Raw genomic sequence first — 26,783 nt, forward strand, 5'->3', positions numbered from 1 at the left:
TTCATTTTCCTAGTCAGAGAGATATTTGTTTCAACACTAAAGCTGCAATCATTATGTGCACAATTGGATACCAAGCTAATGTAATGTTAGCAAAAAATACATCAATCATAAATATGCACATTCCTTTGTAACAGAGAAGAAAATAATGGGATTGAAAAGCATACCTTTTTTAGAGTGAAAGATTTCTATAATCTGGCCCTTTTCAAGGTAGAGATTGATATATGAATAGATTTGCATTCAAAACAGGCAGATTAGAATAATTTTATTTCTAATGGGCAGTGGTAGCACACACCATAATCCTAGCACTTGGGAGGCAGAGGCAGGCAAATCTCAGTAAGTTCAAGGCCAGCCTGGTCTACAAAGTGAGTTCCAGGACAGCCTAGGCTGTTACATAGAGAAAGTCAGTCTCAAAAAACCAAAAAAAGTATTAATGTTAAGAAACATTATTTATATTACAAACAAATGTCTATGCATGGGGCAAAACAAAACAAAACAAAGCAAACAAAAACAAAACAAAAACAACCCCCTCAAAAGGAAACAGTGAGAACTCCAGAGGAAAGTACAGGTAATTAAGTAGAATGCAAGTCTAACTAGACTTATTCAAGTTGAAGTATGAGGAAGCAGTTAGAAACAACTGGGGGCATGCATACCTCGGAGTGGGGCAGAGAAGGTAAGAGGGAAAACTGAAGCAGAGAAAAGATGACGATGAATTCTCCCACAAGGCATTGGAAAAAGAGAATGAACTAGTGAGGCTCTTTGGGTAATGAGACATGGGAAGGACAGGACTCTGCCCTCAGGCCTACCTCAGGGGCCGTAGGCAGTTTCTGACTCCTCAGTCTCCAGTTGATTGGGCCATGTGGGGAGTTCAGATCTGTGCCCTTGAGGCTCCTCCCATGTTCCCTGGCTCTGTAGCCAGCCCCTGTCCTTTCATCTCCTGGCTTTTTCCTTAGTGAGTGAACACCCTCTCCTGGGCCACCAGGGAGAAGCCTTCCATAAGGCATAGGAAACTATCTACATGGGGACTGCACAGCTTTCTGACTCCAGAGAGGTCACATAAACAGGTCTCCGTGGCCTGCTCTCCAGCTTTATTTAGAAATCTGTGTTTGTGTAAAGTAGGAGCGCATTAATAAAGTCATTAAGAAACTGACAGCAAAGTTCACAAAATTTTATTGTAAACACATTATACGTTTATCTTTGTGTGGCATAGCTTGTAACCTTTGCCCTTCTTATGTCTTCGAAAGATCACAATGACCAACACTTCCGGGCTCCTCTTCATCAAGTTTACCACAGTAATTCCACCCCCCTTAAAAACCACTCATCAAAACCAGGTTGAATTCCTACCTTTAGTCATTAAAACTGTCACCCAAACTTTCTTTTGCTTCTGTTACAATGCAGGAAGCTTGCCAATAAAGCGTATTTTAAAAGACTGCAGTCGATGGCGGGCAGCTCCTGTTTGGCTGTGTAGATTCCTCTGTCCACTGGGCAGTCTCTAAGGAATCTTACGTTTATTTCTTCTGTCTCTTTGAGAGGATATCCACGTCTAAAACATCGTCCTTACTTAGAAATGTTTGTCTGTTTTCCTCTTAGGTCGACTTTCCCCCCGCTGCGGCAGCCAAGTCCTCTGAGTGTGGTGTGTTCCACAGAAGAAATGAACGGATGATCAGGAGCCCTCCCCCTGGGGGCCAGCTTGAGTGGTGGCTTCACTGTGCACCAGGACCTGATCCAGGACCTGATCCTGCTTGGCGCCTCAGCGGAGCTGAAAGGTCAGTGCTCCGGGGTCTACCTGCAGGCCTTCTAGAGTGCCACACCCAGTCACCAGCAGCTTTGCAAAGCATCAGGTGTTCCCTTGCGTCAAAGCGCCCAATGGAGATGCATCAAAACACAAATGTTTCTCAAGGAAATGCAAAAATACACTTTTCATGAATTGTATTTAGTAAAGAATACTTTGTAATATAGTGTTCTGTGATTTTAGTAAAAATATTTATTTAAAGAAATTCTCAAAAAAAAATTGAAAAAGAACACGTAACAAATGTACAATTTAAAAATACACTGAGCATGGAAAGCATGGAAATGAGAACTCCAAACATGATTTTTCTGGGTATTTTTCAGTTATTAAACAATCCTTGAACATATCTAGAGGCATACATCGCTCTCTTCCTTTACATCTCTAACATGCACTTAGTGTCAGGTCTCAGCCTGAGTTCATGATCTCTAAAGTATACCGTTTTTCCACTGGACAGAACTGTGACAGTGTTGAACACAAACTGTTTTCTAGGTTGATTTTCTGATCTACACATGACCATGACAGTACAAGTGTCCTTCTGTGGCTCGGCCCATGGCCCCTCCCTGCTGTCTACAGCTATGCATTCTGGGTACCCGATCCCATGTATCTCAGTAATACCAGAAGATTCCTGTCAAATCAAGTATAAAATACGATAAGAATCCACTGGTTTGAGGGCTGTAAATAGTTAAAATGAGACAGTGAGATGAGGAGCAGAGACAGTTTTATACCTAGCTAAAGTCTCCTGCATCATCTCCTGCGTCAGCACCCTTTGTCCTAGTGTGTACTAGTTCCTGGGTGCAGTACACTTCTAAAGGGGGACACACATCGGGCAGCAGGCCCTACTGAGGCCTGGCCTCCCCAGGGCTTAAGGAACAATATACAGGCCTCTCTGTAACTCATTCAGGTGCTCCCATGGGGCACGCAGACCGAGCAGATCTGTTTATTGAATGACAGCTTGGAACTGGCTCAAGATAGTTTAAAATCTGACAGTGATTGGTCATATTTTCTAACAGATTGTTATCTTAACTAGAGTAGCACACGTTTGATTTTTACCTATAGGTAAATTAGAATTAGGCCTTTTCCATCTCCTGAGAGGTTTAAATAACTGACAATTCAGTGTAGAGTATAAAAGGCAGAAACACATCTGGAATCAGTTTCCCTAGTTTAGAATTGCACTTGAATTCCAACCCAGGATCCATCCTTTACTACGTGGTTGGTGGGGGGGCAGTTCCTTAGCTTCTCTGACTCAGTTTCCTGATGGGTGGAGGTGGATTGAAGCACTTCCCGAGAGGCTCCGAGAGAATGAGGAGATTAAACACACAGTGTCCAGGACGGTGCTGGGGAAGGAGAGGTCCCCTGATGACAACAGCTACAGTTACCACACACAAGTGAGAACTGGGGTGGGGTTTAACGGCCACACTGCAGATACTTATATGTATCATTATTTAAGTAAACATTCCATGACAGAGTATTTTCTTTAGTGCAAAACTAAGGAAACATAGTTTCTTACAAGCTCAGGGATGGAAAGTTCTTCAATGACTGGTTTGTGAAATGTGGCTTTGGGTTAATGCAGGAAAAATCTGTGCCTTTCCCCCAAAAAGCCAAAAGACAGAGCACAGACAGTGATGCTCTGCTCTCCGGACATCCCGAGTGGATCTGTCCCCAGTGGAGACAACAGAGGCTTACTTACATAGTTCTTCATCCCTTTGTCCTTTAGACAAGAGATAGTAGAATGTTAAAAACACTTCAAGAGTACTTTTCATTTTATTAATTTCTCATAATTATTTTAGAGAACTGTCATTTTAGTATCAGTGCAACTTAATAAAGCATATCGGAATTTAGGCACTCAAAAGTCTCTTAAGTGTGGAGAGTACATAATCCATACAGTGGTGCTCCCCAGTTAAAATACTTACAAGTTACTGCAAACTGCAAAAACATGGTTCACATGCATCTTCAAAGAAAAGGTCAAGTGGAGAGTGGAGCACACTGGCCCGGGGACAGAGCTCCTAGTGAGTGTTTCCACAGGGGTTGTCTGCCACCTGGCAGCCCATGTTGTGGCCCGTCACTTGTACTTTGAAGAGCGTGCCGTCTGCACACATGCAGAGCTTGTACCGTACCCAGTCAGCGCTCCCCGACTGGTCCCCGCTGGAGGAACTGGGCAGGCGCGTTGGGCTGACCATCACAGTTCCGTTGAGGATGATGCTGTTTTCCTGGGAGGACGGGAAGATGGGCATAGAAGGACCTTACTAAACCAGACAAAACGTATCAACTGTTAAGAGGAAAAGGTGGCAACCAGAGTAAAGTCACGATCAGAACAACCGTGGCCCAGCAAAACCAAACCACACACAGGATCAAAAGGTGACTGCTCATGTTAGTCAGCCCATACATACTGTGAGTCCTCAAGCCTGCATCAGAGCTTGCAGACACCCGTCAGACACATCCTCGCACAGTAGGGATGATGGGGACAGACTTGGATAATTTTCACCTTCTGACTCTAGACAATTTTTAGTTACTGACTAATGTTGATATGGGGGGGTGCATATTTTTCTCTTATAGGGAACTAGTTTTAGTTAATAGAAATTCGATTAAAGACTATATAGTTTATTAGACCAGGCTTTCAAAGAAACTGAAGGTTTCTTCTTTAAACTCATAGCTACAGAGTCATCTTCATACTGCAAGCTCTTAGGACCCTTTGTGTGTGTGTGTGTGTGTGTGTGTGTGTGTGTGTGTGTGTGTGTGTGTGCACATGGAGGTCAGAGGTTGAACATGTGTGTCTTTGTAAATGGCTCTCTATCATACTTCATGTGGAGAGGTCTCTGTCTCCCTGACACTGGAGCTCGGCCAGCAGACTCGGCTGTCTGACCCCTTTGCCTCTGCGCCCTCAGTACAGGACTCTAGGCACACACAGGATATGCGTGCCCATCTGATTTGTGTGCTAGGGGTTCTGAACTCAGGTCACACGCTTGTTTGGAAACACTTGACCAGCTGAGCCACCTCAACCTCCCGAGACCCTTCCTTTACAGGGACCACTAAGTCTCTCCTTCTCTCCCCCACCCCCGCCCCAGGTGCTGGGGCATGACAGTAGACAAATGGGTAACTGGCCCGATCTTCCAGAGTTCCATCCAGCTGTAAGCATGGGAGTCATCCCTTTAGGGAGGGCTTAAAGCAATGGGAGCTGGCGGCAAAGTGGCAGAAATGGATAGTGCTATGCACAGACTGAAGAGCGGCTTTTGTCTCAAATGCTTGGAACGGAACCACTTCATATTTCTAAGTTTATTTTATTTGTTTTGGAATATCTGCATAGATTTTACCGGGCAAACATCCAAATGTTCAGAATACAGTGCTCAACGTTATTCTGAAATAAAGTTCTAAGTATTAAGGGACCTACTTCAAGTTTCGTGTCCATGCTGCCATCTTGTGGTCATTTAATTTTACTTTCTTGAAACTGTAACAGTGTTCAATACACTGTAACACAGGGTGACAGAAGTTAACAGTGTTTGCCTATTTAAAAACTGTCAGGAGAGATCCTTGTGAACGCTTGCTAATCTAAGAAGTGGTAGATATCTGAGATGATGTGCATGTTAAGTACTCAAATTTGATCATGTGCACATGTATAAAAACATACAATGTACCCCATAAATATGTAGATTACATGCTAATTAAAAATAAAAGTGAAAACTAAAATTTAAAAGGTAGTTTGATAAAATTATTGCTAATGATTAGCTTATGCTCTAAATCTAACTACTGATATCACCTGACTTACAAAGCCGAGGAGCTTTTCAATACTAGAAACCAGCATGTGTGACTACTTCAGACTATTTTACGATTCGTCACATCGACAAGGCAGAATGGTGTGAGGATTTCCTGGTGGACACAATCAAAGATTCAGTAACTCAGGCATGTTCTGTATGCAAAGGGTTCAGACCTCACTCCTCTGATCTTTAGTGTCAGCTACAACCTGGAGCTGTGATGGCTCGTCATTCCTCAGGGAGCTCCCGACCACAGCACCAGGACACTCCTGGGGTGACTATGCTACCTCGGGCAGGAGTTACAGTCCATGGTCATCCTTGTCATCCTGAGAGGGACCGGGCGCTTTAGGGGGAAAGCCGTCCAAGTGAAGCGCCTACTTTTCTTCCTAAAGTCTATTATTTCTAAGGGTTATAAACCTGCATTTCTCTTGAAAGGGCAGAATGGTTTCTAAGTCCTCAGATTGAGGTCATTTTTGTCACGTGGTGCTTGGTGACACAAATTTCCCTCGCCCCATGTAAGCAGCATGGTACCCGGAGGCACGTGGGGTAACTCCATTCTGGCCCAAACTACGAGCTAGTAAGAAGGGTGCACTCTATGGCTCCTCTGTATGAAGTAGGAGGCTGGCTGGAGCCCAGATAAAATCTGTGAGGCCAAAGCAAATGTCACAGTGAAGACAGGCTCCCCCTCACAGCTAACAGAGGCCAGATAAAAACATGTGTTCTCATTCACTTACTGTTCTCTTCATAGCCTTGGACACAAAACTTGGGAATGGATAGGAATAACCTTCAATTAAACAACAACAGCTACTTCAGGGGACACAGGTTTGGATCTAGAATTCTCTATCAGAAGGTCTGCTTGGGTTTTATTTTTCTGCCTTTTAAAATAATATAAAAATACAAACAAGCAGAAGTAAAAATGAAATCACCTGTTACTCTATCACTCTAAGCTAACTATTGTTAACATTTTACTGTATCTTTCCAGATTTTATAAACATGCACATGTTCTGAAACAAATGAGGTATTCTACAAATTATTTTATAACTTTCTTTCATTTCACAATCCATTCGTCTTGGCATGACAAAAATAATTTTTAGTACTTATATATTATTCTACATGTAATTATATACTATTCCAAAATCATTACCTTGGATTCACACACAAACCAATACTCACAGCCTTTAGCTCCACATTGCCCCCCATGTGAAATTCGATGGTTTTGCCCATGATGAACACGCCTTCATTGCCACGCACAATTGCACGCCCATCGACTTTGATATTTAAATCACTGGTAGCATTGCTGGTAATCTACAAAGGAAAACACATGCTGAAAAGAGTTCATCGGTGAAGGGGAGAATCCTCATAGAGAAGCGAAAGTTTCAATATGGGCTGTGAAGGGCGGTTTTATAATTTTGGGAACTACCATAAGACAGGACTTACTCTCCTCCAGGCTATGGACAGGGTTAGAAGCAGCCCCTGGACAGTCAGGGGGCCATGTTTTCAGGCAGCCCAAACCCTCCCCCAGAGAGTAGCTGCTGCCAATTCCCCCAGTGATGCTGAAAGAACAAACCACACCCTTTCAGTGGACGCTTTCTGAACATTCAGACTTTTCACTCCACTTGGCAGATGAAACTCGTGAGTCTCGTAATCCGTGCTGAATAAGATGTTCTGTGTCCTTGGGTCAAAAAACTGCATTCCAATGTCACTGGTGATAGACGTTTTGTTCTTTTCAACACTCAGCTTGGTTGTTCCTTGCTGAAAAACAATCTTCAGAAAAATGCTTTATTTGAGTATTTGCAAAGAATTCGCAAATGTTTCAATGTTCATGAAGACTATTATTTTTAAGAACACTACAACACAGTTAGGTCAAAGAACTAAAATAGCAGAAAGAGCCAGACTTTAAATTCTCTTAACTGCACCTGCCCATGAGACTGGATAATGTACAACTTTAAAAGGAAGTACAGAATGAAAAAGTGTGCACTCCTTTGCTGATCTATGGACCCACTGGACAAAAACACAGGTCACAGGGAACATGGCTGGGCCAAGATGGCCAGTGTGGAGGCGAGTAACCTCCTTGAGGTTCATTCAGTTAAAGGTCTGTGTGCACTGAGCAGCATTTCTCTTCCCGATTCCACAAATCTGGACTTTCTGACCTGGGAAGGTGCTTTTACAATGGCTCTGTCCCGGAAGAGCCAGCAATGACCTACAAACTTGGACACTCATTACTCCAGCCAGTGTTTTCATTGGGGGGAAACCTCTAGAATATTAAATACCTAACTCCGGTGAGACTATAAAGCTAAATATTACTGACCACTGGGTATCCTATGAATGTGGATAGGTTTGTGTGTATAATCGATATTTTCAACAAGAAGACAGTACTTTCCAGCACTCAACTTTAGGTTTTCGTGAGAACTGTGGTCCACGCCTCTCTACCCTCCGCCACTTCCTTTAGTGGGCACTTACTGGCTGGTTGTTGCCAGTGATGACCAGGTTCTCATTCCTCCTTCCTCCCACGGTGCTCTTGTAGAGCGGGTGGATGACGCCCATGTCAGACACTTGCTTGAATCGCAGCAGGCCGCTTTCGTGGAACTCCATGCTGTCACAGCCATTTGGCCCGATGCGAATCACAGCCCAGATGACAAGCGTAATCTGAAAGAGAGACGTGTCCGCTGTCACTAGTCACACACCAGACAGACCTGGAAGCAGACAGGAGTGAGCATGTCCCAATGTGTGAGGCCTCCTGACGGACGTGTTTAGTTAGTGAGATGAACACACTGGCTGGTGGGCTGCTGAGAGAATGCTTTATTTTTATCAACGTGCTAAACACAGAGCGGCCGAGAGCCGGACATGCTAGATCTATAGTAAATGCAGTGCTGCTTCTTCCTGTTCTCACTTCATCTTGTTCCCTAAGGACAACCGACCACGTTCAGCAATGTCAGCCACTCCATCAGGAGTTGATCTCTCTACTTCTAAATAATGTATACTGAATTTCTTCCTCCACTGGTTTCCTTCACTTATTTCCTGTTTTAGCAGGTAAGAATTTGAGCTGTTACATCTTTTCTCTTCCAACTCCAAACAGATTAGGTTAAGTGTGTGTTCAGTATTTGTGACCATGTAGGCATTATTTACCATCTTATCAAACACTATCCGGTAATTCTTTTTTAATATGTATGTCTTTATAGTTCAATATTTTTTTCATTTGGAAATTGAACTAAATCTCAGATACTTTTGTATTTCTGCAAATCTCTCAGTAAAATAAAAGTTCTGCAGTGTCGGTTCTGTTTTTCTCTTCCAGTCTATTTTCCTGGACCTGGTCTTTTTGCTCCATCCGCCCATGTGCTGGAACTGTGAACTTGTCTCTCATGCTTTCTCCCATGTGAGATGCCCAGCTTCTTGTACCCCAGATTGGAAGTGCTTGCTTCACTGCTTTCTTTTGGTAGCCCAGTGGCTTCCACAGAAGTAAAACATGTTTGGCGCATGTGTATGGTAAGACAGTCTGTAGAACCACTCACGTTGTGGGACAATCTGGTTGGCGTGCTTCTGAGACCTGACCTCTGACCTCTGAAGGCCATGGCTTTATTACCTTGCTGTTTCCAATGCTCACGACAGGGCCAGGGCCAGTTTGCTTTTGTATTCATCCTACGCAACACGTTTTTCTCCTCTCTAGAAACTTTGAATCTTTTTATTTCCAGTTTTCTTAAATTTTACAGTGATAGTGTGATCTGTCTGTCTGTCTCTCCTTCTTCTGCCCTCTCTTTTAAAATATATATATCACACTGAACCCAGAATGGTTTCAATTTTTCTAGAGAATTTTCTTTTCTCTTTTCCTCCCTCCCACTCTCCTTCCCTTCTTCCTTTCTTTCCTCTTGTTTCTTTCTTTCTTTTTCTTTTTTTTTTTTTTTTTTTGAGACAGGGTCTCACTCTGTAGCCCTGGCTGTCCTGGAATTCACTGTGTAGACTAGGCTGGCCTCGAACTCATAGAGATCCACCTGCCTTTGCCTCCCAAGTGTTGGGATTCAAGGCAAGGGCCATGTCACTAGGCTTTAGAGAATTTTCTTAGTTCATTTGATTTGATTCCTTTCCTTCAATGCTTTCACTATCCTCACTTTCTGAATCTCCTTTACTAGGAAGCTCCAGATTGACCCTTCAATTCTGTAGAACTCTGTGGAGGAGCTTCAATCTTTCCAATACCTGCCCACCCACCATGGATGTGTGTATTTACTTTTTAAAAGACTTGGTTACTTTTATTTTATGTGTATGGGTGTTCTGGCTGCACGCACTGTCTGTGACCACATGCATACAGTGCCCTCAGGCCAGAGAGGGCATCACATCTTCTGGAACTGTACTGTTGTAAGCTACCATGTGGGTGCGAGAAACCAACCATGTGGGTGCGAGAAACCAACCCTTCCCCCACACTTGTGCAAGAGCAGCCAGTGCTCTTAACCACTGAGCCATCTCTCCAGCACCCATATGTGAATATCTATGAGTTCTTCATTATTTAATTGTACCATTTGAAATGCCATGTTATTTATTTTTCATGGATGGAATATTGTCTTTCTTAGAAGAAGCTGATTTTAATTTTCAGGGAGTTGTTTTTGTTGTTGTTTCCTGAGACAGACTCTCATGCAGTCTAGGCTGGCCTCGAACGTACCATGTGGTGAAGGCTGGCCTTGAACTCCAGATCCTCCTGCCTCTACTTCCCAAACACCGGGTTTACGGGTACGTACGCCATGGCTTTGTGGGGTTTGTTTTCTGCCATTCCTTGCATTTTCCCTATCTCCCTGATAGTTCTGAGGTTCTGCTTTGCTCACGGTGGGTAATTTGTCTCTATCAGTTTTCAATGATCACAGTGTCCGTCACAGGTCCACTGACCCCTGGCCCAGGGCTCAGACAACAGCACAGCTGTAAACATCCAGAGAATATTTGGGTGATCCCCTAGCCCGCCTCTTCGGCCCCTCCTACTGGCATTCACCACCACAGTGAGCTCATAAGGGACTCTGTGTGGGGTGGACCTCCTGACCTACAAGCTTCCCAGCAGGGAGCGTTCTTATTTACTGGCCCTGTCAAATGTCACCGTCATGTGGCATTCTTTCTCTGGGTGCTTTAACTCTCCAGAGAGGGGTCCTCCATCTCTAGGCTGCTTCCAGGGGTGTGGGAAGTGAGTCTCTGCACTCAGGGTTAGGCTGCCCTGTTTTCAGGATGGAAGGTCTCTCGTGCAGTGGTCCAGGGTGTCTGGACACACACGACTTAGCTGTGGTTAGACAGAATTGGTTAGCTTCTGGTTGGGAAGTGAGGCCCAGGAATTTCACTAACCTCAGACTTCACACAATTCATCTGTTTCAATTCCTGCCTCGATCCTGAGTAGTAAGGTCCTTGTCCTTCCAACTCTGGGTTCTACAAGGCACTTTACCAATACAGGTTGTATTCTTCTGTGACACACACACACACACACACACACACACACACACACACACACACACACGCCCGTCTTTCTCTTCTGATGAGTTACCCGCCATTCTCCCTCATTTTGGCCACTTTTCACTCCCTTCAAATACATTGATGTTCCTGACACTGTTACTTTGGAGTGAGCTTTTTAGAGAAGAGGACATTTCTATGTCTTAATTCTGCCATCCTTGCCAGAAATCTCCAATAAAGCAAATGTATAAAGCACAATCAATCCAGACTGCATGCTCCCAGTAAAGCTATTTATGGTACCTTCTTTGTTCCAGCTCTTCCCTGAGTGAGGGATGAGACATGAATGTTCTGGAAGCACATACACGGAGTACAAAAGGATGCCCAGGAGCATGGGACAGGGAGGAAAATCAGTGGCTCACTTTGAACAGATGGTTCCCTTCACTGATGGTGCCACAGGCTCCAATGCTAAGTACCAGAGCTACACCCTCAGATTAAACAGCCCCTTCCTCAAAACAGTAACTTCCCCGGGAAGGCAGAGGCCAGTGCTCAGCTCCTCAGTGAGAGTGGGGAAGGCAGAGGCCAGTGCTCAGCACCTCAGTGAGAGTGGGGAAGGCAGAGGCCAGTGCTCAGCTCCTCAGTGAGAGTGGGGAAGGCAGAGACCATGGCTCAGCGCCTCAGTGAGAGTGGGGAAGGCAGAGGCCAGTGCTCAGCTCCTCAGTGAGAGTGGGGAAGGCAGAGGCCAGTGCTCAGCTCCTCAGTGAGAGTGGGGAAGGCAGAGGCCATGGCTCAGCACCTCAGTGAGAGCGGGGAAGGCAGAGGCCATGGCTCAGCTCCTCAGTGAGAGTGGGGAAGGCAGAGGCCATGGCTCAGCACCTCAGTGAGAGTGGGGAAGGCAGAGGCCAGTGCTCAGCTCCTCAGTGAGAGTGGGGAAGGCAGAGACCATGGCTCAGCACCTCAGTGAGAGTGGGGAAGGCAGAGGCCAGTGCTCAGCACCTCAGTGACAATGGTCAACAGATCCTTCAACAGAGCCTTTGGATCTTGACACTGGAAATTGAGGCTACAAGACATAGACTTCCAGTGCCGTCAAAGTGCTTATGTTTTAAAATCAACATATAGGAAACAGTGAATGAAATTGTATTTTTTTTTTTGGAGAGAAAAGGCAATAAAGTCACTGTGACATTCTCTCCCATTGAGTTTACACAACCACTATTAAAGACAACTCTTTTAAAGGGATAATCCATCATTATTTTTCTAGATGAGAGTCATATATGGATACTATCTTACTAGGTTTTTTTTTTTAATTTTGTTCACTTATTTTTGTGGGAGTGGAGAGAGAAGACTACTAGGTTTTTCATTTTAAAGCACTAACTAAAGACCAGTAGGAGATAAAACACCTACAGAAAAGCAGAAGGCAAGAGCATCCCAAAACACAGTACGCAAGCAAAATCCATGATCTTGCTGAAAAAGATGGAACATTCCCCAAGGTAACTGAAGAGACCATACTCTGCCCCACAGACTCACGAGTAGGTTGATGACAGCCAGGATAAACAGGAGGACAATCACACAGATGGCCAGGTTGCCCTTTCTCCCTCTCAGGCCAGTCTTATGGAGGCGATCTTCATCGATAGGAATATACCCGGCTTTAAAGTTGCTATTGTGCTCTTTGTTAACGTTCCTTCGCTCCACAGCCTTCTCCCGCATGGACTTCTTCACTGGTCCATTGGAACTTTGCTAAAACCAAAACAGAACAGAGCAGAACAGCTACCCTCTCTTCTGATGCATTTTTTACATTCAAATTCATAGTTAAGCGTTGCTGATAGATGTCCCATGAATACACTGCAAGCCAGGTTGAACTGTAGACGTCAAGGTCACTCATTGTCATACAGCACATCTCTCTGTGCTTTCAGTCATCTGACTGTCAACGTGGGCACAGCTCGTTTCTGTGCAGAGTTGGCATACATACATATTGCAGTGGGTGATCTTACTTTCACTAATGACTTGTTGAATTTTTACATCTGCATGAAAAGAATTTGGAGTGGTTGACAGAGATTGCTACTTATAACTCAACTAATTAAAGCCTACCTTACTGTAGATCAGCAATTTTCAAGGTGTTCAGGGGCAGTTGTGTGAGTATAAAAGTTAGGGGGGTACCAACTGAACTTCAAGGTCTGAAATGCCAGACACATTTTAAAAATAATATTTGTTTTTCACCCTCACTCTTTTGAATGAATAATGGTGTTTCTAGAGGTCATGTGACCATTTATGATAACATGATTGCTCTAAGAATTAATCAAATGTTTGTCGGGCATTCCCATGCTTTCACAATTTCTAAGCTTTAATTTCTAATATGGTAAATACCAACAGATATTTTAGAGTGTAAATAGAATCTAGGATCAGAAAACCTGAGAACTTCTTAGCTTGACCACACATTAAGCATTCGTGTATAACAAACACAGAAGGACCGGCAGAAATGGGCACTGCCCAATTTCCACATTTTTTTAAGAGTTCTGAGACCATTCATTTATTGTAGAAGGCACATGCTAAGACCTGTATGCTGAAACACTATCATGATACATAGGAACATAAGCTAAGAGGACATGATCCTTATCTGCACGTATTACAGACCTGCATTGTGTGTTATATGATAAACACACTCTGTATGTCTGGGTGCCAAAATCAGTAGTACAGGCAATATATGCTTCAGAGTTCAAATGGGGGAGTTGGGACACTCTGGAGTTGTTAGGAAAATGGGGGGAGGGGGCGATGGTCAGATCTGGACCACTGGGAGAAGGAAGGTGGGAAGCAGAGAAGGGTGTAACTCTGGGAGTCACTGGACGTGTCTGAGCACAAACGGCACGTGCTTCAGCTAAAGTTAAATGCACACTTGACAGGTAAGCAGGCTCTCTCAGATAAGGTAGGAGCGGAGGTTTGAGGTAATGGCGGAATGAACTAATGTGGGAGAGAAAAACGAATGAAGGGAAAATAAAGTGAGAGATGTGGTAAACATCAAAAGCACCACAGTATGAAAGATGAACTTCCTGGGGGCGGTGGGGAACTACTGAGGCACTGCTGCTGGTGGTGGGCTCCTCTTCCTACTCTTAATCCCCTACCTCTCCCCGCTCCTTCCTCTTCCTACTCCTAATCTGCCTCTGCTTCCCCCTCCTTCCTCTTCCTACTCCTAATCTCCCTTCTCCTCCTCTTCCCCTCCTCCAACCTTCCTCCTCTTCTGTATTTCTTTATTCTTTTATTGTGTGTGTGTGTGTGTGTGTGTGTGTGTGTGTGTGTAAGCACATGCACCACGGTATATGTGGTGTGTGTCCGGAGATCAGAGGACAGCTGTTGGGAATTGGTTCTCTCATTTCACCGCGTGGGTTCTTGGGATTGAACTCAGGAACTTAAGTCATCAGGCTTAAGTTAGGACCTTTATCCACCAAGGCATCTTGCCAGCCCCTACTGAAGACATTCACATGGCAGCAAAATCACGCCCCAGAGGAGAAGGGCTGGAACAGAAGAGCTGGAGAAGACGGTGCCACCACATTTCCTTGGCTTTGGAGATGAAGCTGGGGGAGACCTGCCAGGACCGTGACTGTGACACAGAGGCGTCCACGATGACTTCCAAACAAAACAGGTTACTTAATTTGTGGGGCCCCGAGAACAAAAGCAAGTCTTCCTGTTCAAATACAAAGTTGAGGACAGCAGATCATTAAGCCCAGAGTGTGTTTCTCCGTTCAGGGAGTCCTGCTCTGGTTAGGGTAGCCAAGTGAGCAGATGACTGTAGCCTTTGAATGGTTGGAACAGACCCTCGGGGCATCAAGATGCATGCACAGAACAGCAGACTCTCTACCTCAGAGGCTGATTTAGTTAAGGGGTAAACTAGGAAACGAAGGAACGGCCTCAATCCCAACAGTTCACCTTGTCTCCTTTCAGCCTCACTTGTTCCTTGACATTTTGTTGGGAAATCTGCACTTTGCCTGTAGTTACAGCTGGCGGTTGGATTTTGTTTGGCCGTTAGACTTTTAGGCATTTGAAGGCAGATTTCATGTCCTCCAGGAACACATACCTAACAGGTCTCTAAAATGTTAGTCACCTAAGATAAAAACTCCCAAAGCCAATTGAATATTGGCAGCTTCACCCCCCCCCCCAATGATGATGAAGAATGGGACTTTTAAAGGGAAACTATCTTACTGGTTATTTTAAAAGGGAAGCAAGAGTAAAGAAGTGACTACAGAAATTGTTTTTATTACATTGTCACTCCGGCAACTACATGCCCGGGCACGTATTCCCACATCTCACACACATGTGCATGCTGTAAGTACAGCCTTTTAAACTCTTCTAGGCTTACCGCGAAGACCAGGAAATATTTGCTAACGCATTCCTTAAAAGCAATCTTAAACCCACTGGACACGGATCAGTTTTTATATTGGGTGCCCGGATCTCTGAGACACCAAAGTGGGAGGGGGGAAAAATGTCTGCACATCGTGGGCACGGCAGAAACCAGACCTGGCCCCGATCCACACCCGGCAACAGCTGACCACGTACTTGGCTGGTGTCGGGCAGCCTCCCGGCCCCAGCTGACGCTATTTTTATCCGCAGGGTGGCTGGCCGCGGAGGAGAGCGACGTCCAGGCGCAGGCTGCGCAGGCCGGTGACCCGGGTCACCCCCGCCGGGGGCCAGCGCCCCTCACCGGCCTGGTTGAGCGGCTGTCCAGGTTCCCGGCCGGCCTTGGCCAGCATCGCGGCTGCGGACAGCTCCCGCCGCCCCGCCCCTCCCTGCCGCCCTGCCTGGCCGCCCCAGCCCGGCCCTCACGCCCTCGTCCCCGCCCTCCGTGGGGACGACCCGGCCGTCCCGCTCCCCAAAACCCTCTCTCGGCCTCAAGCGGGGCTCACAGACCTGCTCAGCGGCCGCCGCCGCCGCCGCCGCCGCCATCTTGGCCCGCTGCAGCCCGCGCTTGCGCTCTGGCACGGGGGGTGGGTGGGGCTCGCATCCCCGCTGGCCACGCCCCCGGCACGCCCCCGGCACGCCCCCGAAAGACATCCAGGGTGGGCGGGAGTCTTGTCGGCTCAGATCCACCGAGGCGGGGTTGGATGGGCGTGGCAGGGATGGTGCGCGCTCCGGGGCGTCCTCACATTCCTAGGAAAGGGACGCCCTCAAAGTCCAAAACATGCCTGTCCCTTCCACACGCTTCAAATCGTGGAATGCTGTGACCCTCCCGAGCTGGGAGGACTTGAGAGCTCTGGAGAGAAATGTCATCGAGAGTACTCTCGGGCGAAGTTTGGGAGCAGACCAAGTGGACGTAAGTTAGGCAATTAAATCAAACCAGTCCTCCAGGAAGACCGTGTGACAAGTCTAGCACTCTTTCTTTGAGGCATTAGAAGCCGGTTGTCTGTCCATACAACGCTGATGTGCAGACTCTATCAGGTTCTTAGGAACCTAACTATGGACACACAGTGAGCACCAGGAAGACATTCGGAGGTGCAGGGAACAGGTGCACATTGGTTGCTCTCTGGTTAACAATCCGTTATGTCGAAAGGAAAACTGCAGTAGAGTGAGTAGCAAACAACGTCCAAGAATTGTTCCTCAGGTCACGAATAGCTTCTAGAAAGTACCACGGACCCTCCCAGGGGATGCTCGACTCTGCCTCTTTTCCTCAGGAGCTGGGTCTTCCTGTTTTGTAACCAGTCACTTTGCTGCCCCACCTACTTCTGATGGCTGTGAAGTTTAAATAGGCACTCTTACATGACGAATGTCTTCTAACCTTTTTTCTTTCTCATGTCTGATGTGGGTAAGGGCTGCACCTGTGTGGTCATTTACCTGCTCATGTCTTCTTCCCCAAGGGCTGAAACCACCCGGCTCGATCTCTGTAACATACCTACATTTTAGGCAGGAAGTCCATAAATACAACCCTTTGGGAATCAGCAGTGTCTGTGTGATATCTTGGCTCTTGTCCTGTTTATCAATGTTGACAACACAGCCTTTGACTGGTTCTGAGATCCTGTTCATCTTTCATTGTGCTCAGAAGGTCTTTTCCTTTTTCTTGACAGACATACTCCTTTGTACCCCCCGCCCCCCAGAACCCATCAAATGTCACATTCTTTTGGGAGCCGTTTGAGGCTCAAGTCAGTAGTATGAGGCACTCTGTTTTTAATCTTGTGTGGGGTTTCAGTTTGCAGTGCTGAAGGCCTATGTCTCAATCACACACAATAATGAAACTTATTAAATGTCGTCCAGAGCTGCCTGACATTCCGGGTTAGATAAGAAGCCCCATCTTGCTTTTCCTAACCTGTCCCCACGCAGGTGCTTTGATAATGGATTTTTCCAAAGTCAGATGCCCCTTGGCTGTCTGAAGGTCTACTTTCCCCAGATTCCACATTGCTAACAGGACATCCACTTGTTTTCCTTGCCAATGTGTCTTGTTTTTTAAGATTTGATATTTCATGTGTTTGAATGTTTTGCCTGCAGATACCGATAGGCACTGCCTGCATGCCTGGTACTGCAGGGATCAGAAGAGGGTGTGAGACCCTGGGACTGGAGTTACAGTTATGAGCCACCCAATGTGCACAGGGACCTGAGCTCAGGCCCTCTGCAAGAGCAGCCAAAGATGTTAACCTCTGAGCTGTGGCTCCAGTCCCACCCCCATTTATTGTTTTAAAAAAGAGAACCAATTCATTTATTCAACCACAAGCATAAGGTGAGCCATTTCTAATGCTATTATTTTGAAGCTTTTAACCCCTCTGAAATATTTGGAGGGTGCTATGTGCTTGGCAATGTCTCCCAGCAGTCTTGTTTTAACTGACATTATACCAGTTCACTATGACACACACACTTTATATTTAATTTTTTTGTTTGTTTTTTTGAGACAGGGTTTCTCTGTAGTTTTGGTGCCTGTCCTGTATCTCACTCTGTAGACCAGGCTGGCCTCGAATTTACAGAGATCCACCTGGCTCTGCCTCCCAAGTGCTGGGATTAAAGGCGTGTGCCACCACTGCCCAGCTATATTTAATATTTTCTTATGTAATTTTGCTTTTAACATAGTTCTCTCCTAAGTAGACTGTGTGCTCCTTAAAAACTGGGTGCAGTTTGTCATTACATATTACTCCAAGTCCTGATCACCGTAGGAACCAAATACACAATAAATGCCCATTAATCCAGATAACTGAATACTGGTCTTTTGCATTGACTATAAAAAATGGTATCTCTGACATGGATCTGCTTTAACACCCACCATACAATACCCCAGAGAAGGACCACATTCCCATCACATGTGCTTTCCAAGTGCCCTTCCTGAGTCCCATCCCACCCCCTATAGGACCTCCCACATGGTGTATAAGAAGAGATCCAATTACAATTCTGGCTGCCTTCCCATTGCCTATGAAATAAACATTAACCTCTTGCTACAAACGGCTCATCATAGCCAAACCCAGGACTATTCTCGGCTTGTCTCTGGCTCTGTAGTCACAGTGGACTCTACATTTCTTACCCTTGCAGCTTTTATTTTTCTGCATCCACTTTCCTGTCTCTGGTGGACTCCTCCATCCTTCCAGAGCTGGTTCTAAATGCCACCTTCTTCCAAAAAGACAGGGGAGGAGACAATGGAAGGGAGAATCACTATGTCCATAGCTGTATAGGTGTCCTGTTAGTGCTTTACACACCGAGCTACAGTTGTGTGTCTGTCTCTTGCAGATTGTGAGATCCCAGAGAGCAGGAAGCCAGTCTGACTTCACCTTATACACGAGACAGATGGGTGGGTTGTCATCGAAATCCAGTAAATGCTATTTGATGCGTGAAAAGGATCCATTTCCATACCACCCATCCGAGGCCCTGCCTTCATGCTGTACCATGTCATTCTTCTGAGCGGATGACGGGTATCTGCCAAGGCTAATCAGACCTTGCTCCTCTCTCTATGGGGTCTCAGTGTGTGCTGAGCCCTCCCCTTCAACGACCATGGCCACAGCACCATGTATCTGCTCTTTCACTGAGCAAGTGTACTGAAAAAGTTGACGGCAGGGATCCCCTCTGTGTTGAAGTATAACAGACACCTTGGTTGGGATTGGGGGGGGGCATTTGGGCCAATACAATATACCTGTCTCATTTTTCTCTTCTATTCTGTATTTAAATTTATTGTGAATATTTATTTAGGTATCATAGTGATAAAATTTCAATAAATTACAGTTCTTGTAGTTTGTTCATTTTTGGTACCTTAGGCAAACTGGACATGAAGGATCCATCGTACAGGAAAATAATTCTGGTCTGCCCAGAGAGAATGCACACTGGTATTGTATTGGCACTCCACAGGAAACCCTGACTTTATTGCTTCCTAGAGGAGGAATCTGCCTTCAGCTTCCATCTGAACCAGCTGGTTCTTACTTTGTGGGAGGTCCCCCCCACCCCTACTCCCACCCCCCGTTTAAGTGGAAGAAAGCATAAAGGGCAAAATTAAGTTCCTGATGTAAGAACAAAGACCATTTGGGTTAGCAATGCTGACTAAAATGGACAAGGAGGACAAAGTGTCTTAGCATACCGTGAGTAAATTCTGGGGTGTGTGTGTAAAAATATTTCGATCTCTTCACCTTATTTTTTGAGACAGGGTCTCTCCCTGAATCCAGAGTTCAGTGATTATCTAGACTAATTGGCCAGCAGTCCCAGGCAGGGAGTCTCCTGTCTCATTGCCCCCCCCCCCCCCCCCCGCCCTTAACGTGTGTACTGGGGATCCTCGCGCTTGTTTGACAAATCCCTTGCCAACCGGGGAAATCTTATCACTGCGGAGACTGTTTGAAAAGCAATTTCATATCAAGTAGAGCAAAAGCTAGTTTTCCACACAGCACACAGGTTGGCTAAGGGCTTACACCTATCCATGCTGAGGAGGAAGACCTGGAAGTTAGGGCGAGGATCTATCTCACCGTGTAGCTGTGTGTGTCATTCTATAGAGTACGAATCTATTGACTTAGACCCACCGAGTGGGTCCAGCTTTGACAAAGCCAAAGATGTAAGCAGTAAGAACGGACGTTTTAGCCCCAGTTTCACACAGGCAAACGGAGAATTAAAGGCTTGAGAGGTGGAGGAATAAAGGAAGGGTCAAGGAAGTCTATTCAAGATTTCCACGGAGTTAACCTGCTTTCCTAGGCACGCACTGTCGGTCGCCCAGTATCGGGTGCCGCCGCAGGTTAGGTGTCCTGCGGTCACCCAGTCCCCAGCAGGCCTAGCCCAGCGCAGGGTCTGGCAGCAGCTCCCCCAACCCCTGCCCTCCCCTACCACCCCTCCCCCAACCCCCGGCCCGGGGTCTGGACGTCCTCCAGCCGCTCGCACAACCCGGAGGTCCGACCGCTTCGGTACCCTCGCCCTGGGCCGCCAGAGCCATCGCGAGGGGGTGAGGGGTGGGGAGGTCGCGGTCTCGGCAGCTCCCCCAAGGTCCCCAGTCTGGGCGCGAGCTGGGCTGGGGCGGGGCGGGGCGTTGCTGCGACGCGAGCCCCGGGTCCCTGGCAGCCGGCCGCCACGTCAAGGTTTGTTTAATAATCGACGGGTTATTTATGGCCTGGCGGGCGGGCGGCGGCGGGGGAGCTAGAACAGCGCGCCGGGCAGTGGATAAGACGTGACGCCTGCGGCTCAGGGCGCCTCCCCCCTCGGCTTCCCGAACCCTGCCAGGTCCGACCCGAGGGGGAGGATGGATACTCCAGCTGCGTTCTGAGCCTGAGCAGAAGGTAACACCCCTGCGGCCACAGCACCCCACCGTCCTGCTCAGGCCACCCCCTCGTCCCTTCTACTAACTCGGTCTCCCGGAGTCGGACGCGTGGAAAAGCACGCGATGGCAGACAACTTGAAGAAGCTGGCCAAAAGCGAATCTTTTCAGGCCCTCCAGGATAAAGTCATCTACTGGATGAAGGATTACGACGTGAGTCGGGGTGGGAGACCCCAGGGCTCGCCCTGCCTATGTTTCCCCGCACAACCTCGACCGGGGCCGGTGTTCGCAAAGCCACCGCTTTTGAGACCCTAAACGGGAATCTCAGACTTCTACCCCGATCAAAGAAGGAAGCCCCCTGTCTATTGGAACCTCTCAGCCGGGGTGGGGTGACTCCCGAGGCGGCAGCGCGCTAAATCGGTGTTCGGTAACCATGGACGCTGGAGGCCCTAGCAACAGAAGAGCAGAGTCGGGCTGCCAGTCCCCCCCCCCCCTTCTGTCTTCCTGCTTTGGAGTTATTTTCTACTGCACCCTTTCCACTCCCTGCCTTTCCACAAGGTTCTCACTTTTCAGGACACTCAGGATCATATCAGAGTGAACTTTTCTAAACCTATACCCGGGAGTTGTTTATTATAGGAAATGGGGTACTTGTAAAAGTTACACCTTTTGCTTGCTGGTCAACATGGTAGTTAGGAAGGTATCAGAGCGGCTTCCAGGAGGTGTTACCAAGAAATTACTGTGTCACCAGCATTCTGTCACACCCAGAAACACACTCCCAATTTCATTAACCCCATTCCACCCCAACTCCAACAGCAGCATGCCTCACATTTGATGGAAGTGCCGGGAACAGGAGACTCTGGGTTTTACCCAGCGCACAGAGCCGTCCGCAGGGAGAGATGTGAGCTGGGAATTCAGGTTGGCCCGAGTTCTAGGTCTGAATGTGGCTACAAATAGCCAAGTAATGTTTCCCAGCTACTCTGGGTCTCAGTACTTCCATCTGTTCCATGGTTGGGATTTTAATTATTATTAAATACTAATTAAATAATAATAATAATAATATGTAAAGTTACTTTCTAGCCGGGCAGCGGTGGTGCACGCCTTTAATCCCAGCACTCGGGAGGCAGAGCCAGGTGGATCTCTTTGAGTTCGAGGCCAGCCTGGTCTACAGAGTGAGATCCAGGACAGGCACCAGAACTACACGGAGAAACCCTGTCTCAACAAAACAAAACAAAACAAAGAACAAACAAACAAAAAACCAAACCGAAACAAACAAAAAGTTACTTTCTAGATCTCAGATTTTTAAAATCTAGATGGACTGGTTTCTGAATTTACGTCTGAACGCATTCCATATTTTGTTATGTGTAGTTTGGGTTTGTGTCAGTTGCTAAGCATGTTCCTGTAACCCCCAAAGTTGTTTTTATTAGTACTGGGGAATTTTGACTTAAACCTTAAGATAAATATTCATTACAGCAAACTCTAATTGTTAAAATGCTAGTTGTAGGAAACTACATTTATCAAAAAGCTGTAAATTATATTTGCTTTGGAAGGTTGATTTTGCTGATTGTATCCATATTGGCTTAGTTAAGATTAACTTTAACAAACAAGTCATGCATAATCCTTTACAACTAAAACCACCCCCTGGGGGGAAAGTTATTTTAAAAGAAAATGAATAAATGGCTTATATTAATCCTAAACACAGTACATATTTTAAATTTTCTTCCAACTAATGATTTTTTGGACTAACACCCGATTTAGCGTTCCTTGATTTCCTTCCTGTGGTTTCCTTCTCTTTCATCCTCATCTCCACCTTAATTTGGCCAGTGCTACACTTGCACCCCAGCCTGGTAGCTGTGTGTTAACAAGGGCTCACTGTGCACCGTGACCCAGCTTCCCTTCAACCACGGTTTCTCCTTCCTCAATTTCAGTTACCTACAGTCAATGATGGTCTGAAAAATATCAAACAAAATTTCAAACAAAACCGATGGCTAGGTTTTAGACTGTGTGTGGGGTAGGGTGATGAAATCTCTATTAGAGGTTGATTCATGCTGAAGCTTGTTCAGAGGATGCCTGAGCTATACACTATCCACAGATAGTACCTCCTCAGTTTCCAAATGGACAGCTGATTGTCTTTAAAAATATCAATCTAAGCCCCAAAGCCCTTAAAAATGTTGGTTTAACCCTTTAACCCCAGCACTTGGGAGGCAGAGGCAGGTGGATGGATCTCTGTGAGTTCGAGGCCAACCTGGTCTACAGAGTAAGTTCCAAGACAGCCAGAACTGTTACACAGAGAAAACCAAACCAAAACCAAAACCAAAAAACCACAACCAAACAAAAAAAATTAAAAATTTTGGTTTATTTTTAATCTTAAAGCATCTAGGAGTCTTCTGGGTCATGGAAGCAATTACTCCTTGTGGATTCAAACACAATGTTATTTAGGGCTGAGGAGATGGCTCATTAGGTAGAGTCACCTGCTACCAAGCCTTGACCTGAGTTCCATCCCTAGGGCCCACATGATAGAAGGAGAAGACTGACTTCCACACGTTGTCTTCTGACCTCCACATGTGTGCTGCAACTCAGTTGCACCTTCTATCCAGACATAAATGTCATAAAGTGTTATAAAAAATTTCCAGGAAAAGGATGCTTGAAGAGACCAGAAGAGGGCACCAGATCCTGTGAAACCAGAGTTACCCATAATCGTGGTGGTACATACACCATGTGCATGCTGAGAATTGAACCAGGGTCCTCAGAAGAGCAGCCAGTGCTCTTAAGTGCTGAGCCATCACGCCATGCCTAATGGAGCTGTGCCTTAATGAGGAGCCTCCATCTGCAGAAGAGAAAGAAGGCTAGAGGAAACTCTATGTGCAAGAAGTAGGGTGGAGCTGGTGGGGCCAGGATTAGCTCAGCGTGGGGGATGGCAATGAGATGAGACTGAATAGGTCGAGGGTTGGAGGCAGATGACTAAGAACTGTGAGGGGTGTGTTTGGGAGTTCAGCCTTTGCTTGAGGGCCAGAAGGAGACTCTGAAAGCACACTGCAGGAAGGGGACCACGTGGAATCAGGTTTTATACTGGTTGCTCTAGCTGTCTTGTGATGGGGAAATTGAAATCTCTAGAAAGAGGGTTTGGGGCTAAGTGATACTTGAGGCAAGAGAATGTATGAATGAATCAAACTGGCATATTTAGCAGACAAGATGAAAGACACCAAGAACACCCCTTAAGGTTTTGTGAGAGCCCACTGTTTAAATACCTGAAATTCATGGGGCAACAGCTGTCTAGTTTTATCGGCTAATTCTGTAAAGGGTAAGAATCACTTTATATGCAGAGATGAATATTGATGACAATTACTCATTGGACATGTCATTTGGAGACAAGAAAGACACCTTATGTTACACTGCCTTCAGTAGGTCTGTCCCAGACTGAATCCCTCCTCCCTCCGGGATACTTCCATTGCCCCTCAAAGTCCTATGGACTAAGGAGTTGATTTAGTCAGATGTGCTTAGTCTTGATTCTAAAGGTGTGTGTTCTGTAATTAGAGCAGCAAATGGTAAATATGCTATCCTTTATAGTCTATCCCTAAGATATGGTAGATGACATATTGTTTTTTGAATCTGGGTCTTGTTACATTTCAGCCAGGTTAGCTTCTAACTTGCAATCGCTCTGCCTCAGCCTCTTGAGTGCTGAGATTACAGGCGTGCAATTGTTCTTTTAAAGTAAACTAAGAGATACCAGGACTTTACAATTCAGAAATTTTATTTTTTTGTTCTTTTTAACAGAAAAGGGTCTCATATAGCCCAGGCTAGCCTCAAACTTAATTTTGTAGCTAGAGATGAACTTGAATTCCTACTCTTCCCGCCTTCACCTCCCGTGTCCTGGGGTTACATATGTGAGCCATCATGCCAAGTTTACGTGCTAATAGGGCTAGAATTAGGGATGTGTGCATGCCAAGCAAGGATTCCGTCAGGGGAATCCCAGCCCCTGGAAAGATCGGTTATTTAATATGTGAGTGAGGTTAATGGCAAGAGCTCGTAATATAAGAAGAGATCTTTCTGTATCACTCTTCTCTTACATTAAGGATTTCTATACTTGTAGTTGAAAACATGGTATTAAATATCAACATATAAAAAGGAGACCTCACTGAGGTGTGTATTCTGTTTTGTTTAGAATAGTATTTGTGATTGAAGTAGAGGTCTGTCGGTGTTGCTGGGGTGTATTCAAACACTCACTGACCATTGGAACTGCGCCTCAGTCAACAGACTAACACGTTCTTCAGGGTGTAATCCAAGCAGTAAACTTAGAGAGAACTTTATCCTCCTCCTCATCTCTTTGCCGCCAGGTCAAGCTGCAGGAATGAACAAGATCTCAACGGGAAGGATACTTTTAAAAACTCCCAGGGCAGCTCTCCATCTCTGGTTCAGTTCCCCAGGGAGAGTGTAGCTGGTGTCCTATCATGCCACCTGGAAGAGCTGCAGGGGAAGGAAGCAAACTTGTACTGCTCTTAAATGACATATCAGTCTTATCCATCATCCCTTTGCCAGAAGCATGGTTGCGTATCACTTAATGATGGATGTATCTTTTCAGAAAGGCATCCTTGGGCAGTTCTGTGGTTGTGTGAGTATCATGGTGTATACTTACCCAAGCTGAATGATGCGATGGACCTACTATCTTGTGTATGGCTGTTAGTAACAGGGATGCCATATAACCGTAGTTCTGTGGCTCCAGTCTGATTGTCAGGCAGCTAAAGAGTAAGCACACTGCAGCATCATAGAAACCCGCTCTTGCTTTCTTGGAGCCGCCCTCCACTTTGCCTTCTTGCTCCTTCATCTTTCTTTTTCTTTTCTTTCATTTTGTTGCCATCATTTTGTTCTTTACTAACTGCCCCTTCTTCCTCAGCCCACTTAGGAAGTGGGCTCTGAGCCCTCTGCCCATCCTGTCTCATCACCCTGATCTCATCTCTGTGGACTTCCACTCTCTCCCATCCAAAGCCACCACACACACACACACACACACACACACACACACACACACACACACACACACACACACACACACTGTTCCTGCCTCTCTTTAGCGCTCTGGACTCCAGCTGTTTTTGGTAGTGTTGTGGTGTAAAGCATGTCTCACATGCTGAGGTTGTGGGAAGCCGTGTAGAGCCCAGCTCAAGCATCCTTTCTTCGAATGATCTATCTTTTCTTTCCTGCATTGGTGAGTCTCCTGTTGTTAAGGTAGCCAATGCATAGGATTGTTTTGAGGCTCATCCTGCAGGGTATGTAAAGTGTCTTAGCACAGTGCTTGGAGGGAGCAGAGGCTCAGCTAGAGATTCTTATTAGACACGTCTATTTCCATCCGAGGGTCCTGCAGGCACCCTGAACAGCTCATGCCCAAACTCATTACCCTTAGGTAATGCTCACCTCAATGGGATCTTGGCTGATGTAGGGGTGATTAATGATGGGGACCCTTGGGATATCCACATCCTTCATCTACTCCCCTTCAGACTCACTCTTCTACCACCCCTTGCCCCTGCAGTCACCCTCCTACACCTTCTACCTCTCCTCCAGAATCTCTGTCCTAAAAAGAGTTCTGTAAAGTGAGGAGCACCTGTGACCTTGTCAACTGACCTGACCTTGCTTGCTCTGTTGGTGTCGTCACACGTGGATCAAGCCAGAACCCTTCTTGTGGCAGGTTGAGGCTTTCCTTTGGGTCTTTGGATGAAGGAGGCACATTCTCCAGATGTGCTTTGGATGAAGGAGGCACATTCTCCAGATGTGCCTGCTGTTGCTGCTTATGGGTCCTTCTCTTGAAATGCCCTCCCCTCTCCCCACTTCCCCTTCTCTTCTCTCCCCTTCGTCTCTCCTCCCCAGCTCTCTCCCCCACCCCTACCTGGAGCTTGTTTTGTTCAGCCTCTTGCTCACTTCCCACACGGAACACTTGATGTAGTCTGGGATGGTCATTTACAGACCGTTTGCTTCTCATTCTCCTTCTTCCCCAGCTGAACTCTTCCACAACAGTCAAAACGTTTCATTTAGAAGCAGCTTTGGCATGGGGGCTGCCAATCCAAGGCCCTGTGTAGACTAGGAAGTCCGGGACTTATGAATGAATGAATCTGGAAACTGTGCTCTGGACAGAGTACATTTAGTTCCTATCTCTTCTCCATTTATCAGGTGATGGGGC

At 46.2% G+C, this 26,783-nt stretch overlaps 2 protein-coding genes across 4 annotated transcripts in view; one reads left to right on the plus strand and one right to left on the minus strand.

Moving 5' to 3' along the window:
• Positions 1 to 1,149: 1,149 nt before the first annotated feature.
• On the minus strand, positions 1,150 to 15,912 carry Sgcb (sarcoglycan beta). Its single transcript, XM_028859566.2, has 6 exons — positions 15,835 to 15,912; positions 12,466 to 12,675; positions 7,993 to 8,178; positions 7,105 to 7,296; positions 6,706 to 6,837; positions 1,150 to 3,993 (listed from the first exon to the last, which is right to left on the minus strand). Exons 1-6 carry the CDS (start codon positions 15,868 to 15,870, stop codon positions 3,790 to 3,792), a joined length of 960 nt encoding a protein of 319 aa, XP_028715399.1. The 5' UTR covers positions 15,871 to 15,912; the 3' UTR covers positions 1,150 to 3,789.
• Positions 15,913 to 20,474: 4,562 nt separating this feature from the next.
• The window catches only part of Spata18 (spermatogenesis associated 18), a 32,374-nt gene continuing 26,065 nt past the window's right edge, over positions 20,475 to 26,783 (plus strand). Inside the window, exon 1 of one of the 3 annotated variants that reach the window (XR_005092341.1) lies at positions 20,475 to 20,830. Coding sequence is in view for 2 of the 3 variants with exons in the window: in XM_028864216.2 (XP_028720049.1) it covers positions 20,744 to 20,830 (87 nt within the window). In the remaining variant the exon portion in view is untranslated. The remainder of the gene's footprint in view (positions 20,831 to 26,783) is intronic. The other 2 variants (XM_028864216.2, XM_037209100.1) reach the window with 2 other exon arrangements.

Source organism: Peromyscus leucopus, chromosome 10 (assembly GCF_004664715.2).
Source record: "Peromyscus leucopus breed LL Stock chromosome 10, UCI_PerLeu_2.1, whole genome shotgun sequence".
In the NCBI taxonomy this organism is placed as follows: Eukaryota; Metazoa; Chordata; class Mammalia; order Rodentia; family Cricetidae; genus Peromyscus; species Peromyscus leucopus.

Coding starts and splice junctions, on each gene's coding strand:
- Sgcb (XM_028859566.2), bottom strand. CDS start 15,870: ATGGCGGCGGCGGCGGCGGCGGCGGCCGCTGAGCAG. Junction 12,676..15,834: donor CGGCGGCGGCCGCTGAGCAG/GTCTGTGAGCCC, acceptor TTTTGGTTTTAG/CAAAGTTCCAATGGACCAGT. Junction 6,838..7,104: donor AGAAAGCGTCCACTGAAAGG/GTGTGGTTTGTT, acceptor TTTCCTTTGTAG/ATTACCAGCAATGCTACCAG.